Source organism: Odontesthes bonariensis, chromosome 19 (assembly GCF_027942865.1).
Source record: "Odontesthes bonariensis isolate fOdoBon6 chromosome 19, fOdoBon6.hap1, whole genome shotgun sequence".
NCBI lineage: Eukaryota > Metazoa > Chordata > Actinopteri > Atheriniformes > Atherinopsidae > Odontesthes > Odontesthes bonariensis.
In genome coordinates this window covers 31678191-31695350 of record NC_134524.1, presented here as the reverse complement: position 1 = coordinate 31695350, position 17160 = coordinate 31678191, and the positions used below count along the sequence as shown (strand labels likewise).

The window sequence follows — 17160 nt, the reverse complement described above, 5'->3', positions numbered from 1 at the left end:
GGAAAAGTAAGTGGGCACATAGAAAATTAGATGAAAACAATGTATATGTATGTATGTAATATGTAAGCCTTAGTACTGTAGGTCGCGTCCAGGGTTCATGTTACCACTTTTATTTTCAAATGACAAACAGGAAGTTGATGGGGGTGTTGTGGGGAATTGACCGCCGGCGAGCCTTTGAAAGTCTTCAGTGTGACTTCAGCCCAGGAGAGACCATGTCCGCCGTCATAGGCAAACTGTACTCACCTTTAATCTCATTTAAAACTAATTCTCCATGAAATAACAGCAACGCGGGGCCTTCAGGATGGCCAACTCGGTGAGTAACCGACCGGGAGGGTTTGCTTAGTCACTCCGTTTCAGCGGCTTTTTGCTTTCGTTCATTTTGCTGTTTAGTCGCACCGAAGGCTCGGTGCTTTTACTCCGTTACGAGGATTTTCAAGCTGCTCGGTTAGCTAGAGTCCGTAAGTGCCTGCCTCTGATCATCTGAAGACAGGATTCCACCCACAAACCCCTCGGACTTTAGACATTCAGACGTTAGCAGCGAAGCGCCGCTTTATTCCCGGAGTAATGTTCGGCTATTTTCGGGAATAATGGGAATACACCATCACTGAATCCGGCCGAAAGGTACACGCGATGTGTGGCATGACGACGCGCGAGCATTTTGGAAAATGTCAACTTTCTTTATCTCGTAATCCTTGTCATTTAACAGTGGCGTTTCTTTTTTTTTGCTGGGAAAGCAGAACGTTGGAACTTACAGATAAAAACGTAAGTTGGTAAATGTGCGCAGACGCATGGAGCCACTTCACGCGTGCACTTGAAGGCTTTCACCAGGATTTACAAACGCTAACGTATTGCTTTCCAGGTGTTTGCATTTCAAATGTCGTATTTAACATTCTAATGTTTGCATGTATGTCAAGACGAGATTCTCCGTGTAGCAGAATAATGGGAAATTATGGAGGTTAAAGGAGCGCGTCAGAGCCAGATGGGTCGCCGCTGTGCTGCTAAGATGTTGAAAGTCTTTCATTGGAAATATTTCTTAGACTTTTTTCCCTATTCTGATATATTATTACAAACGAGTTTTTAATGTAAGAAGTAACTCGGGATGGTCTTGTCCCTCAGGGCGCCGTTCAGGTGAAACTAGAACTCGGACATCGTGCCCAGGTTAGAAAGAAACCCACCGCGGAAGGCTTCACGCACGACTGGATGGTTTTTGTCCGGGGACCAGAGCACAGCAACATCCAGCACTTTGTGGAGAAAGTTGTCTTTCATCTGCACGAAAGCTTCCCGAAACCAAAAAGAGGTAAAGAGCCTTTTTCAAATCGCCGCTGTCTTTTGGCACGGTTTTTCTCCCGGGAAGGGAATGGGTTCGCAGCGTTGGGTGAGGAGGGGGGAGGCCTGCAGACATGCTGGTGGGGTGTGCGTCCTCCGCGCTGCTCGTGTGTCCTCAAGCAGACGCCAACCTCTCTGGAGGATGGCAGAAAGTTTCGCTTTTGTTGTTTTAAGCAGGTTACTCAAATGCAATTTGCGAAGAAAAGCACAGTTATTTTTGCGTGAACATTAAGTTCTGCTGCACCAGCTTTTCTCCAGTCGAGTTAAGAAGTTCTGAGAAATTTGATGTGAAATTATGAAGCAGAACTCAAGTTACAGAGCGTTGATGTTTGTTGGTTATAGGTGATATTCTAAGTCTGAGTTGGTTTGCTGAACAGAAGCAGAACAGAATATATCTGGAGAATAATATGCAGATCTGGGGTGAAGGAGCCGCATTAGATGGTGTAAAGCAGATATAGCATCAACTGCATTTGGTTATGAACAGACTTTTGTACAAGTATAAAATACAAATGGTCCAGAATGGGGAAAGCCAAAGTCTTCTGAATGGAAATTGTCCACAAAATGTCTCTAAAAAAGTGGTGAAAACATGTTTCACTCGCTGTCTCCTGTATGATCAAAATAATCCAAAACTTTGCCTCCAGTCTGAAATAAAGGGGACCACATAATAAAGGAAGAAATGTTGATGACTGAAACCGGCGGAGCTTTGATCGTTCACAGCTGCCGACCTTTCAAGCAACTGAGACACACAGATAGTGTATGTGACATGAGGCCAACACCCCCGTTCACTTGTTTTATCTTTTTTTACGACGGTAACTTTACGCTTCTAAACGCTGCGCAAACACTGCTTGGAGTCTTGTATAAAAGTCATGTTAAGTAATGCACTGAATTATATTTCTATGATTCATAGCCACTAACATCAAATACTTTCAGTCGTGTGAAACTCTTTCAGTTCCAAGATTGTAAATATCGACATAATAACTGTTATGACTGTTTAAATTCCTCCCTTCTGCAAGGTGCTACAGGACTCTGTACGCCAAAACAACAAGACACAGGAACAGTTTCTTCCCTCAGGCTGTCTCTGTGTTAAACAGCTAATACCAGATCTGGCTTCAGTATATCATCCTTGCACCAGGCACCAATTTGCACTTTCTACTTTAGTCTTGTTCTATGTCTATTTTTTGTCTATTTTTGTACTTGTTGCACTAAAGAGAGCGAGGTGTAACCGGAGTCAAATTCCTCGTGTGTGTCCACATACCTGGCAATAAAAAGCGATTCTGGTTCTGATAAAAAATCATAGTCTTAAAATCTGGTTAATATAACCTCAGATTAACAACAAGATGGGACGTGTTGCACCATGTCATTATTTATTGACCAAAAAGGACGTCAAAATGCAGATTGAGCGTGTGAAAAACTAAGAGCGCATTGTGCAGAGTTGCTTCAGTTCACTGAGGTTTGTGGGCATTGTTTGGGATCATTGTCCGGCTGCATGGCCTAATTTTAGCCAAGCTTTGGCTGTCAAAATGACTCCTTGTAAGTCTGACTTGAGAATATTGGAAATGCAGTATTGAATGTTTCACTGAAACATAATTATGGGCTCCAGTGCCTGTACACAGCTCTGAGACCATGCAAGCGGACAGAGACTGCAGAAAGAGCGGTACCACGACAGGAGGAGGGACTGCGGTCCTTGTTCAGAACAGATGGTGTTATCATGGTGAACACTTTACTGAGAAGGAAGGTCTCTGCAGCCTGCAGGATGTTGAACTGCTGACTGTGAGTTTCCGTCCATATTTTCTACCGACAAAGTTCACCTGTGTTACCTGCTGACGCTTCATGTGACATCATCAGCTCAGTTGTTGCCAAGCTACAAACGGCACTCCAATGGTGCAAAGTTTCTACCAGGCCTTTTTTTACTGCTACATTTTGACTTTCCAACAGTTTGTCAACTTTTTAGAATGATTTTCTTTTCCATTGTTAACACAGTTTCCCTTTGGGGATGAAGGAAGTCCTGGTTTTTTACCCACTGCCTCTGCATTTTGTCTTAGTTTTTGCTTTAAAAAATTACGCAGTGTAATATGCCATGTCTTCTTGTTCATGTGAGGCTGTGTTTACCTAATTTTAGACTTGGAAAATGTCCGTTTTATTTTTGATATGTCACGTTAAACCTCAGGATTGAAGGAGGGTGTACTTAAAAAAAAATCAACTTTGCATTTCATTGCATCGATTGCTTGGCTTGGCAGACTTCTGAACAGCATGTGCAGTTAGCAATGAGTCAGCAGCATGATCCATTCAAATACTTCAGGGCCATAAAGTGCAAATGCATGCAAATGAGTTCAAATGAACTTTGAATGAATGTGACAGTTCAGCCAGTGCCACTAAGCTAATTGTTAGCCTTGGAAGCTCATTTTGGCTAACCGAAGAAACCGAAGTGTCTTGAGCCACGGTGGATCCTTCTGTTAATCCAGCACAACCCTTTGCAGTAAAACATCCTGTGTGGCTCAAAGTTCTCCGACAGTCCACCTCGAGGCTGTCAACCTGTTCTATATCTTATTACATCTCCGAAACAAATTCCTGATACTCGGGCCCAGCTGTGGCCCAGCTGTGGCCCAGCTGTGGTCCGATGGCCCAGCTGTGGGGCGATGGTTGCTGCTTTGGTATCTGCTATGGCTCTTTTTTTCTTGTTTTGATCACTTATGAAAATGCTCACAATGTTTTTGTTCAGGTGAAACGTCTAAAAGGTAAACCTTTGCACATGACAGCCACGGGAAACAGGGTAAGCAGTGAACCCTGGAAGAGGACTCACAGGAGCTGAGGACTGAAATATTGTTTCAGTCCTCAGAGTTCAGACTAAAAAGCTCAAATCTGGCAGTAAAGGCTGATAGAACTGATGCAGGCGGATGTTTTTGCTTTACTTTCAGTGGCCCCTGTGTTTGATTTGGCATGCTTTACAGGTGATGAGGCCCGCACTAACTTTTAAAGGCTTTTTACTCACTTGCTGCTGACTCGCCATCAGCTCTGAGATAAAATAGGAAGCCGTTAAACACACCGTAAGCGTGAAGTAAACCTGTCCAAGGCAACTGAGTGCTCACATTTAGTTTTAAGATCTGCTGTCTCTGCTCACTTTGAAGTGTTCAGATATTGTTTTTAGCTTTTATGGACATTTGTGGGTAGCCTTGGAAGCTGGAAACTTCTCATGAGGAGGGGGGGGGACTGTGGGAGCGAGGGACCCTCTCGTGCTAAATGGACCGGAACATTATTTTCACTTCTTCCTCTTTCACCTTGCTCTGTTAAAAACAGAGATCGCCACATTTTGAATGCACACGATTTGTCCACCTGGACCTTATCTTTGCATGACTGCCAGCAGTGTTTGACTAATGGGAGGTTAGGTGTGTGAACCTCGCATGGTTATTCTACAACCAGGAGGAGAGCGGCAAAGCATTTATGTGGCTCAGGGATCCCGGTGGCCTGTCAGGATTTTCAAAGAAAAGGGGTAGCCGTGATCGTATTTCAAACCTTGTGATGCCGATTGGAAACTGCTGCAGAACCTCACATGGCTACATTTCCCACTCGCAGATGTAAGAGGCCTGCGAGTGCGAAAAGTGTTCAGATTCGTGTCGGCTGAGCTTTATGTGCTCTTGTAAACACACTGAGGGCAGGTTGGCTCCTATAGCGGGCTGCCTTCCCACGTCACGCGTTTCTGACATGATTTTTCTTTCTTCTCCACATATCATCGGCTCTCAGATTTATTTCGCAGCACCTGCAACACAAAGTGCAGCGGCTGAAAGCGCTCAGATTGAGAAAGTGATAAGAGGCTGAAAGGAAACTTCCTCCCACACCGAGTGTTTTCTTGTTCGGCACCGAGAAGCTGCCAGACACACATTAAGATTAATGACAAATCAGTCAGTAAAACTGCCACCGCGCTTCATTATTACCATGCGGTTAACGGGCCGGCGTTGAGATGTTGCCATGGAGACAGCCAAATGGCATAGCCGTTTGAACAAATGGAGGTAAAGAAGCTCTTTGGAACCAGTGAAGGGGGAGCTATTTTGGCAATAGGCAGCAGCGGCTCATGCTGCTTAAGCACCTCATTTGTAGCCTGGCCTGCCATTTAATCTACACTGGAGATGGCATCTCTTCAAAGGTGTTTGTGATTTATTTTTTTTTTTTTCCAGAGGATTGTCACTCTTGTGGGAAGATGTAATGGGAAAGAAATGGCACAGCTCGGTGAAAAGATTTGTGGACACAGTAGAGGTGAGGCTCTTTTTGGGTTGTCGCAGACTCAGATGCTTTCAGTCGCAAGGAGAAAAAAGATGGAGAGAAAAGAGGTGTGATGTTGTCTGGGATCAGGGAGCGTTTAATTCTGAACCACTTCTGCCGGGCTTCTCAACCCACCAAACTTAGTTTATATCAATGTTATTGAATTTCTGATGATGGTGATCACCAAGAACACTCTGAGGTGCTGGGTCTGCAGTTTGCAAACAGCTGAGCTGATGACATCACATGCAGGGTCAGCTGCAGGTAGCACAGATGAGCTGATGACATCACATGCAGGGTCAGCTGCAGGTAGCACAGATGAGCTGATGACATCACATGCAGGGTCAGCTGCAGGTAGCACAGATGAGCTGATGACATCACATGCAGGGTCAGCTGCAGGTAGCACAGATGAGCTGATGACATCACATGCAGGGTCAGCTGCAGGTAGCACAGATGAGCTGATGACATCACATGCAGGGTCAGCTGCAGGTAGCACAGCTGAGCTGATGACATCACATGCAGGGTCAGCTGCAGGTAGCACAGATGAGCTGATTACATCACATGCAGGGTCAGCTGCAGGTAGCACAGATGAGCTGATGACATCACATGCAGGGTCAGCTGCAGGTAGCACAGATGAGCTGATGACATCACATGCAGGGTCAGCTGCAGGTAGCACAGATGAGCTGATGACATCACATGCAGGGTCAGCTGCAGGTAGCACAGATGAGCTGATGACATCACATGCAGGGTCAGCTGCAGGTAGCACAGATGAGCTGATGACATCACATGCAGGGTCAGCTGCAGGTAGCACAGATGAGCTGATTACATCACATGCAGGGTCAGCTGCAGGTAGCACAGATGAGCTGATGACATCACATGCAGGGTCAGCTGCAGGTAGCACAGATGAGCTGATGACATCACATGCAGGGTCAGCTGCAGGTAGCACAGATGAGCTGATGACATCACATGCAGGGTCAGCTGCAGGTAGCACAGATGAGCTGATTACATCACATGCAGGGTCAGCTGCAGGTAGCACAGCTGAGCTGATTACATCACATGCAGGGTCAGCTGCAGGTAGCACAGATGAGCTGATTACATCACATGCAGGGTCAGCTGCAGGTAGCACAGATGAGCTGATGACATCACATGCAGGGTCAGCTGCAGGTAGCACAGATGAGCTGATGACATCACATGCAGGGTCAGCTGCAGGTAGCACAGCTGAGCTGATGACATCGCCCTCCTTTTCTCTTGCTGTTCTGTCTGCCTGGGCAGTCTGAGGGCTTTCTGTGAGGCACTTCCCATTGTCCCCAAGGCGTCCTTGCCAGCTCTCCTAGCCTGTCCATTTTATTTGCTGGTGATCTCAGTTTCCCCATGATGGTCAAAGGAAGAAGTGGTTTATACTTCCTCATCAGACATTTTTGGTACAGTGTATTGGCGTGTTCCCACTATGCAGTCCGGTACGGGTCGGGTCGGGTCAGAACGGTTCGCTTATTTCAGTGTTTCCACGACCACAAAAGCGTACTGGTCCCATGGAACCCGTTACCATTTTTGTAACCCTTCTGCTTGGGGTACCCAGCACACATCCAAATTATGGATGTTATTTGTTATTTGCTGTTATTTGCTTTTTACGCTTCGGCACGCACTCCGCCCACCCCTGAGGGTCCCCTTTGTACCGTGGGAACGCAAGCTGACCTCAAAGCGACACGACCCGTACCGGACTGCATAGTGGAAACGAGGCTTTAGATTCCTGCTTCAGCTCAATACGTTATATATTTCTAGGGTGTGAGTGGCCATTGAATAGATGAGTCCTTTATTAGGGATGTCCCGATCAGTTTTTTTGACTCCGAGTCATTTGATTTTGAGTATCTGCCGATACCGAGTTCCGATACGTCTACAGGACATTTTAAAAAAAGAAGAACGGTGAAGAAACAGATCCAGGATGTCCCGGATTTTTTTAAAATACCGCCACACCGCAGACATTCGGCCCCCAGCTTCAAGCTGCTGCCATGTTCTGCTTCGCTTTACGGCAGCAAAGTGCCGTCATGCCGCATGTGTTGTTTCTGTGTGGAGTTGAGACGCTCTGACTCTGTACCACCACATTACAGTAAATACTAAGCTGTCATTTTTTTTCCCCGTTTGTTTTAAAATATTATAGTTCTGATTTTAAAATAAATAAATAAATTAAAAAAACCTAACATCCGATTCCGATCGAGTCTGAAACCAACGGAAAACGATCGGATCGGGACATCCCTATCCTTTGTGTCTGCTGTGCAGATCCTTTTTCAGATGGCAACCTTAGCTTCGAGCAGAGTTTGTGCCCGACTCTTTGTTGGTCGAAATGACAGGCAGGTTTGTAAATTTCTGTGTCAAGTTATCAGGAGTCAGCACGACTTTCCGAGTGTAGGATTTCCTGATTTCTGCAAGCTCTCGCTTGACTGTGAGGAAATCCCACAGCACACACTCCGGCTGCTCCGAGGGCGCTGCGCCCCCCCCTGTGATGGTCTCAGATGTGTTCCAAAGCCGCCAGTCAGTAGCTCTTTAAAGTCCTGTCAGCACCCAGGCAGCAAGATGTTTAGCTCAGCGATGGGGTCCGCGTGAGCCTGAACAGAAGCAAATTACTAACGCTTCCTCTGGCCCTTCAGGACAGAGGTGGGGGGCTATATATAACAGCCCCCTTTAACAGCGTTGCTGTGAATCGCATAACGTTGTGTTGCTCTGCCTGCATTCTAATATGTCAAAATGAAGGACAACTTTCAGATGTTTTCATCATTGTAAAAGGCCGGGGGGGGGGCTTCACAATGGAATTATTCAGTAAATGGGACCCCTGGCCTGGAGCCATATAAACCTGGCAGCAGAAACACATGAACATAGTTTAAACATTGCCATCAACATGAGCTGTGCATCAGATGTGACCCACGTGCACGTCTCCTTTTACAGGAAATATCTTTATCCTGAAAACACGAAGCAAAAGATTTCTCTTCGGAGGCGCGTCCAGCTGTGTTTTCTCGTGCTTTGCCGGTCTTGCCTGTCATGGCCTTGCTCCTGCTTTTGAATTTAAGCTTTTGAAACTGTACCTGTTTCACCACCGATGTGGGCTTTTCAAAAAGGGCTTCCTTAGAGACCCTGAAAATCCCAAACTGAAGTCAAACTTCAACAGTAGCTGAGGTGAGTATCTGCTTTCCTTGAAGAAAGAGTCCTCTGTTCTGTTGGCCCCTTTCAGCATCTGCACGCCCACAGATTGATCCTTTATTGATTGGGCCAACATGTCGGCCTCTGGCCATCTCCTGGGCTCTGCAAAACACTTGCATATTATCTTTTAACTCCATACAGGCTTAATTTGTGGCTTGTGTGCGTATACTACATTAATCATTGCATTAGTCACTGCATTGAGCGACGCATAAGATGCGGATCCTCAGGCTAAAATATGTCCTGGAAGCTTTAGCGCATTCCTTTTCTCTTTGCTTTGGCTTTGCTAATGTGATCTGTTTAAGAACTAAGGCATTAATAAAGGAGATAAAGGATGCTTTCCTGTACACGTGTGCATATGATCAGAGGTGGGTAGAGCAGCCAAAAATTGTACTCAAGTAAAAGTACTGTTACTTCAGAATAATATGACTCAAGTAAAAGTAAAAAGTATTCATCCAAATAATTACTTGAGTAAGAGTAAAAAGTGCTCGGTGAAAAAACTACTCAAGTACTGAGTAACTGTTGAGTAACATCTGATTTATTTGTTAACACAAGCATTCAATCAGACAGTCAAAAATACTAAATAATCATCTTTTGGCAAATTAGAGTTCATCCAATTAACAAAGTAATTTAAAATTAATTAATTACAAAAGAGCTTAAATTAAAATAATCCAGACTTAGATAAGAGACTTAGGAAATGTTTAAAACATATGTAACCTAAAAAACAAACATTCACCTATCCATGGGGGCAAAAAAAACGAATTTAGGACACTTACCGCTACATGTTTCCTCAAGTTAGATGTTGAGTTTCTGCTGAAATGTGCGTTTGTTTTGGTTGACACAGAAGACACATAATGTAGCTGCTGTTTCTCACTCTTTGTAAGGTAAACATGCTTTCAGTATGAGGCCTCGTCTGCGTCTTCATTTCCCACCGTTGAATCTAACATTTTTCATCTGTTTCTTTGTTTGTTTGCTACTACTGTAAACTGTAAAGCTAACCCGTCCCGCCGCTGAGATTGAGTATGGTCACGTGACCAGACTGCACGGCTGCGTCTGATTGGTGGAACACAGTCAGGTGGTAGAGCCTTTGGCGGAAGTCTCTCTCTCTGTCAGAATAAAACATTAAAATGAGGCGTACGCGGGGGGATAAAAATAATGAGGCGTAGAATACCAAAGAGGTAAGAAGAAAAGTAACCAGCTCATTGTAGCCTAATGTAGCGGAGTAAGAGGACAGTTTCTGCTGCACACATCTACTCAAGGAAAAAGTATAGTGATTTAAAACTACTCCTAGAAGTATAATTTTTTCAAAAACTTACTCAAGAAAATGTAACTCGTTACTACCCACCTCTGCATATGAGTTTGTGTTTTTTATGGTATGAAGCCTGTCTGAATGAAGAGTGCAATGGCAAACTATAGCAAGATCCTCAGTCTTGATTTTCATGAGTAAAATACTGCTTCCTGCAGCACCCCACACATTATTACATAAAAACTCCTGGACTCCACGTGTGACAACAGAGCTGTGCATATGACAGTATTTCATTTAAGCAGCATAAAGATGGAAATGGCAGCTTAACCGACGAAGGGAAGATGCATTAAATCTGACTTTTTAGCTTTATCTGCAGAGACTTGGACTCGACAAGACCTCTGAAGGTGCCTTGTGATATCCAGCACCAACATGTATGTCAACAGCAGATCATTTCACTCCAGAGAGTTCCCTACTGAAGCTGCTGCAGAGCAGATTTGACATAGCTTGTCCTTCTATTTCATTTCATTGGTGTAATTGGCCCTGACAGTGTGGTCCCTGTCAAACGGGGTCAGGCCTGGAGTGACAAATCTAACAGCTTTACCTGTTCGAAAGGGAGGAAGTCTGCATTGGACGGCTGTCTCTGTACAGCTATCGTGTTTCGCTAATTAACGATGTGCTGTTAATTACAGCCAAATATCTGGAGCCCCATACATTCAAAAAGCATAAGTACACCCTTACTGCTTCCATAGGAATTAAAAAAAGGATTAAAAGACTGAACAGTTTGGAGTCCATGTTCAAGTAGAAAAGATTCATGACAGAATGACTCCCATTAGTGGACATCTGAGCAAGTTCACCCCAAGGTCAGACCGTGCGATGCTTGGAGAAACTGCAAAAAAGCCAAGAGCTACATCTCAGACTCTACGGGCCTCAGTTAGCATGTGAAATGTTAAAGTTCATGACAGCACAAAAGACTGAACAAGTTTGGCTTGTTTGGAAGGGCTGCAGGAGAAAGCCTCTTCTCTCTAAAAAGAACATGGCAGCACAGCTTAGGTTTGCAAAGCTGCATCTGAACAAACCACAAGACTTCTGGAACAATGTCCTTTGGACAGAGCAGACCAAAGTGGAGATGTTTGCTCAGAATGCACAGCAGCACGTTTGGAGGAAACCAAACACAGCATATCAGCACAAACACCTCACACCAACTGTCAAGCACGGTGGTGGAGGGCTGATGATCTGGGCTGGTTCTGCAGCCACAGGACCTGGGCACCTCGCAGGCATTGAGTCCACCATGAACTCCTCTGGATACCAAAGTATTCTAGATGTGAGGCCATCTGTCCGACAGCTGAAGCTTGGAGCACGTTTCCTAACACAACGTGAGAGACTGATAACGTCAGAGAGAAATCAGCAACTTCAAGCTATTGTGCTAAAGGTGGATCTGCAAGCCGTTGAATCAAAGGGCGTACCGAGTTTTTCTCTCACTGCTTCTGCAATCGAGCCTTTTTTTTATTATTATTATTTGTTAAATAAATAATGACAAAGTGTAATATATCCTCCACTGTTGATTTATACAATATTATTCTACCTAATTTTAAGACCTCTTAGGGTACAGATTATTTTATATGATACCAGGTACAGATAAGGTAGGCAAGGCAAGGCAAGTTTATTTGTACGGCACAATTCAACTACAAGGCGATTCAAAGTGCTTTACAGAGACATTAAAACAGTAGAAATAAAAAGCATGATTTAAATTTTAAACAAAAAAGAAAGAAATAATAACAATATAAAATCAGTAGTTAAAATGTGATTTATTCTTTCTTTTTCACATAACTTTACTCAGATAGCTGAACTATAGTTAATTGGGCTTGGTATTGGAAAAACATTGTTTTTTCTTATTTTACAAGGTTTGATATAAACGTAGATGGCATTTTGAGCTCTGACGTCTGTTTAGAAAAAAGGAATGGAACATTTTCCATCGCTTGAACAAAAGTCTGTTCTGCTTCGGAATATTCAGGGTCCATTTCTGCTGAGAAAAAAGAACCGAAACACAGGTGAAGAACTGAAGCGGTGTTAAACCCGTTACAGCTCAGGTACCGTTGGACAAATACCACTCGGAGCCAACCAATCACCCCCGCCCCCGGCACACACGGACCAGTGTTGAGTGGAACCCAAAGAAGAGCTTTAGGAATTTACCAATTGTTTTAACTATTCCACAGAAATCATACCTCCATAATTATGTAGGTGTAACACAAAGAAAGCCAGAGCTGCAGGCTGCTGCTTCTGGCATGAAAGGATGGGGAAGGGGAGGAGATGCAGATAGCCGGGGTTAGCCACCACCTAACAACAGGAACTGAGTTGTAAACGCCAGCTTTCCCTTGTTTCAGTCAATGAAAGGAGGCAGAAGGAAGTGGTTTAGTGGAGCACAGTATGTATGGGCTGTCTGTTGGCCGCTCCGTTGCTCCGTGCTTAACAACACCATAAAACATTTGTCCCGTATTTACAGCACCTCCACACACCAAAGCTGCAAGTTTCCAGTCGGAACGCACTTAAGATGGTCGCGGTTGGTTTGTACGTGCGATCAGAACAGGCCGACAGTGGAATTAGTCCACAGATTGAAAGTAAGGGAGATTTATGGAAATCATAAGAAAATACCAATAAAAAAAGATCAATTCCAAGCATTCTCTGAAAACTGGAACACTTTATTTTAAGATTTCCAGTGATGGAGGGAGAAGGACCTGTAATCTGGGTCCTGTAAACTTTTGGAATCCCACAGTTGGATTTAAAGAAGAAAGAAAAAAACATTTTGTGTGCTGCTGGTTGAAGTTATTAAAAATAAAACTGGAATCAGCAAGTTAGACATTTGGAAAAGGAACAAAGAAAATTGCTCCATCAGAACAGACAGGTTGCTGATTTGTCTCTCATAGAAGTAATTGTTCAGTTTCTAATTGGGTTTACATTTAATATATTACCAACTTATTCTTCAGTTGAAGAAAACTAAAAAAAAAACTGTATATATAAAATAGTATCTGTGTCCAAGTGGGCAGTAAATCAATATTGATGCTGTAGGCAAATATATACTGAGAGAAAAATCCCTACCAGTCTGTTACTCATTATAATCCTAAAATGATGAATGGAAATAGCCTTTATTGTATTCCATAACACATGCAGGCAGAGTATCTTAAAAAAATAGCAGAACTTCCTGATAAGTTGATCCCTTGTTCTGATGCCACAACCTTTCCATTGACCCTCTCATAGGATCTAATTTAAATGAAAGGTCAGCAGATTTGGCTCAGCTGTAGCTTGCTAGTCTCACGTAACTAGCTTACCTAACTAGCTTTGTAAATGCTTTATTCTCCAACACAGCCTGAACCCGCTCAGACGAGCTTTCTGTCCTTTCTTTAACCCATTTAGGCCTAAAACGCCTGGAAAAGAATGCCTGTAAAACCTATGGGCGATTTCAGAAAGACCCCCTAAAACCTGAAGTTTTTCTGCAAATTCAGCAATTGTGTCAACGCCTACCAAATGATTGATTTCTCAGCCTCTGTAGCAGATAAGAAACAAAATTCAAAAAGTATTTGAGAGCTTACACCTGTGGCTTTCTTTGGAAATTGAGTTTATTTACATACACCTTCACGAAAATAGAAAATGTAAAAAGTAAAGTGCAGGAATAGCGCTATTTTCAATTAGAAAACAGTAATAAAATTTAATTTTATATTTAAATGATTTATTTATCTATTTATTTTATCGCCAGTAATCTCTTCGTACTGGCAGCACAAGGAGCCCAAACACATTCCAATAAACGTTTTCATCTCCGGCACAGTTACGTGTGACCACCTTGCCATCTTTGCTCGAGCTGGAGTCTGAAGTACCTGCTCACTGTATCTATTCGTCTCGGAAACGAGATGCGCCCAAAGCTCCTCAGTAAAAATATGATTAAATGCCTGCAACGGTGTGGCATCTGCAGGTAAACCGACTTTCACCCCTGGTGTGCGGTTGAAATCTCTCCCTCGATTACGGTGGTAATTGTCAGTCTTCCACTCACAATCAAACCCTTCAAAATCATCCTCAAACATATGTGCTAGGCATAAATCTCGATCAATTGGGTCAGCACGTTCATCAGCATCATCAAAGCCAAGAAACTCTGCCAACGTGATCCCACACTGCTTCAGTAATGTTGAGGCTCTGGGGAGGATTCATCCCTCCATCAGACCTGCTGCCACTGATTTTCAGCCCACTTCTTGTGTCCTTTGGCACAGCTCAGCCTTTTCTCCCTGTTTCCCTTCCGCTTCTTGACAGCCACCCTTCCATGGAGCCCATTTCTGATGAGGCTTGGGCCAACAGCAGATGGATCAGCTGAAGAGTTTATATTCATTTTCCTTAGTTAATTGTTTGCCACAAACAGAAAATTACTGATTTTCATTAACAAACTAGAAATATCAGAGTATCGACCAGGGAGTCTGTACTTTTGGTACTTTCTATCACATAAAAAATGTATTTGTTAATAATCTTGTTTCACTTGTTGGTGGAATACTCTGTAGTTGATACCTTGTACCACGGCTCTAATGTATATACATCATAGTGTCAACAGAACTGCGAGATCTTTTGCGATAAATTGGAGAATAGATGCTGTAATTACCTTTTGAGTTGTCTTAACTTGTGGTTGGAAACGGTCTTTTTTTTTTTTTTTTTTTTTTCGCTTGTACTAGCTGTGCTGGCATCCAGGGACGTCTGCCCAGACGAGCATTTAGATCTGTTTGGTTTTCTCTGTACTGTATCAGTGCCGAACAGACTTTTGTCCAACATTCCCTCCGTTTAAGAAGCCCACGTCATTCCCAGATGTCAGATTTGATGGATTATTGTAAATGTTTACCTCTCAAGCAACAATGGGTGTTTGTAGGTGGCTTTCACAGCCAGATGTGAGCTGATGTGCTGGTTAGAGGTGTGCAGACTCCTCCCATTCTTACCTTTTATTAAAGCAGAATTCTTTGTTGGCCTCTGTGGGATCTGCACATTTTATTTTATCATGGGGGCCGATGTGATTAAATCTTTGATGTTCAAATCTGATTGCGATGGTCCAGTTTCCTCAAACCTCTTTTCAAGGACACACTGCACACCATGACTCGATCTGCCAATATTTTGGCTAATATCTGTTTGGAAATACTTGGAAAGCTGTCATTCTTTGACTGTCGGACTGTGAAATCTTTGGCATTTTTCATATATAAAACTATAGAAATGGGAAGAAATATTTGTCTGAGTTGGCTGCCTTTTTTAAGCTGGAATGATTCATGGGTCAGTGTTACGTGGAATGAATATTTTTAGTATATTCTGCTGAATGCAGTTTGCTTCTAAATGGTTATGGTGATGTAATGCTCTTCTTTTCTTTAGTTTCTCATTGGTCATCATTGTTTTCAGACACCCAATGAAAATGATTTCCAGCAGTAGAGGGTTTCCAACAAACACTTTGAACTGTAATACGAATACTGTACAAATGTTGATTTTTTTTTTTTTTTTTAATTGGGAACTGGCCAGTAAAGTCAGCGGTGTCGTGTCAGTTTTAGTCCTGCTGCCTTTCTCTTTCCTGTCACGGGACGCTTGCATTCAGCTGACTGAGCCGTACGCTGTGAGCAGCAGGGAGGCCAACTAAAGTGTGAAACTGGAAAGCAGTAAAACTGGATCCGAGGTGGCTCCTGTGCCTGCAAGCTTGAAGCATGTTGGAGTTCAGGATAGCTATCGATCAAAGCCTTTTCTGTGTCGTTCTGGTGCTTGCTTTTGGAAAATCTTTGTTTCCTGAACATGTGGATTCACACACTTGGGAAGCTTTTACCACTTGGTGTTTTTGTATTTTTTTTCTTCCTGTATTTCTGTTTAATTGCGAATAGGTGACACTTGTTTGTTAAACAGGATTATTTTCTTTTTTTTTTACACAACCCATTAGTCCTTTGTGGGATTTAGATTGTGTTCTGGGAGTTTAAACAAGGTCTGAGCAGCTTGACTCGCAGAAAAACCCCTTGAGATGACACACACCGTCAAAAAATAGAGCGTACAGCTCACTTAACAGGCTACCTGGAAAGGCTGTTAACAACGTGCCGTGTGCTGCTGGCCTGGGATCAGGAGGATCCCCGTGAATTTGATCTCCTTGCCCCATCTCACCGGAGTCCTCTTCTCCATCTGTGCTGCGTCCCCTGAGGAAGGTGTGGCTTCACACCTTTGTTTTTTTAGTCTCGTCTGTGCGTGTGGTGTTTTTCCGTGTTCTCTGTTGATGCTGCTGGGCTGGATACTGTGTGATGTTAACATGCTTTTGAGCATCATTAATCGAATGAAAATACACGATTAGATCTGTGGGGAGGCGAGCCTTTTTACTGGTCCAGACCGGCCGCCCGCTGGGCCTCCTTTGTGTCCAGTCGGACGAACACTAACTCGGATGTTTCTCGTGGTTCGGTCTTTTATCTCGGCAGATTAATTTTGACACCTGTTGGTGTGTCGGTGGTCTCGCTGTTAGCTGATTAGTGCGAGGTCATTCGAGGGAGCTCCTGTATGACTTGGCACTACAGTATGTGAGGTTGTGCTCAGTCAGACAGATTCTATCCCTGCTGTGATGCTAATCATCCCCCACCTTTGTTACAGCGGCTCATATCGTGATGTTTTCTATACGAGAAAATGCAGTTCTTCCTCTTTAATCCGCCCTGCGCTGAGTGAAAAGTTAGTCTCTCTTTGTTCTCCTCTTTTTAATGTTCTTTAAACGTGTCGGTTCTTTTCACTGAATGTTAGTCTGCTGGCCTCTGGCTGTGTGTTGGCTGTGTGAATGTTCAGAGGCAGCCGCTGACTTCTTTCGGTGCTCCCACTTTGAAGTTAGCTTCAGGTTTTCCAGGACTGTGGCTGAGTCCAAGGCAGCGACGCTTTAAAGTCTGCAGCCCATAACATCATCTTCTAAAAAGCTGCAGTCTGTAGGCATTTAAGTAATCGGTGAATTCAAAGACAATTGTATAATGAACTCTATGTAATCCTAACGTTACATCAGAGGTGTGACCAGAATGGCATGTGTGGGTGGGCAGTTAGCTAATCTGGGGGGGCAGAAAACAATACCTGAAAAAATCAGTGGAAAACCACTACTACAACTTCAAGCATAATAATATTCAAACGAACCAACTGGAAAG

General features: G+C 43.6%; 1 protein-coding gene across 2 annotated transcripts in view; it reads left to right on the top strand.

The window, feature by feature from the left end:
- Positions 1-199: 199 nt before the first annotated feature.
- mllt3 (MLLT3 super elongation complex subunit) overlaps positions 200-17160 on the top strand; it is a 57181-nt gene continuing 40220 nt past the window's right edge. For both annotated transcript variants that reach the window (XM_075450634.1, XM_075450633.1), the window contains exons 1-2: positions 200-313; positions 1117-1297. In XM_075450634.1, the coding sequence (XP_075306749.1) occupies positions 302-313; positions 1117-1297 (193 nt within the window). In that variant the 5' untranslated portion in view covers positions 200-301. The remainder of the gene's footprint in view (positions 314-1116; positions 1298-17160) is intronic.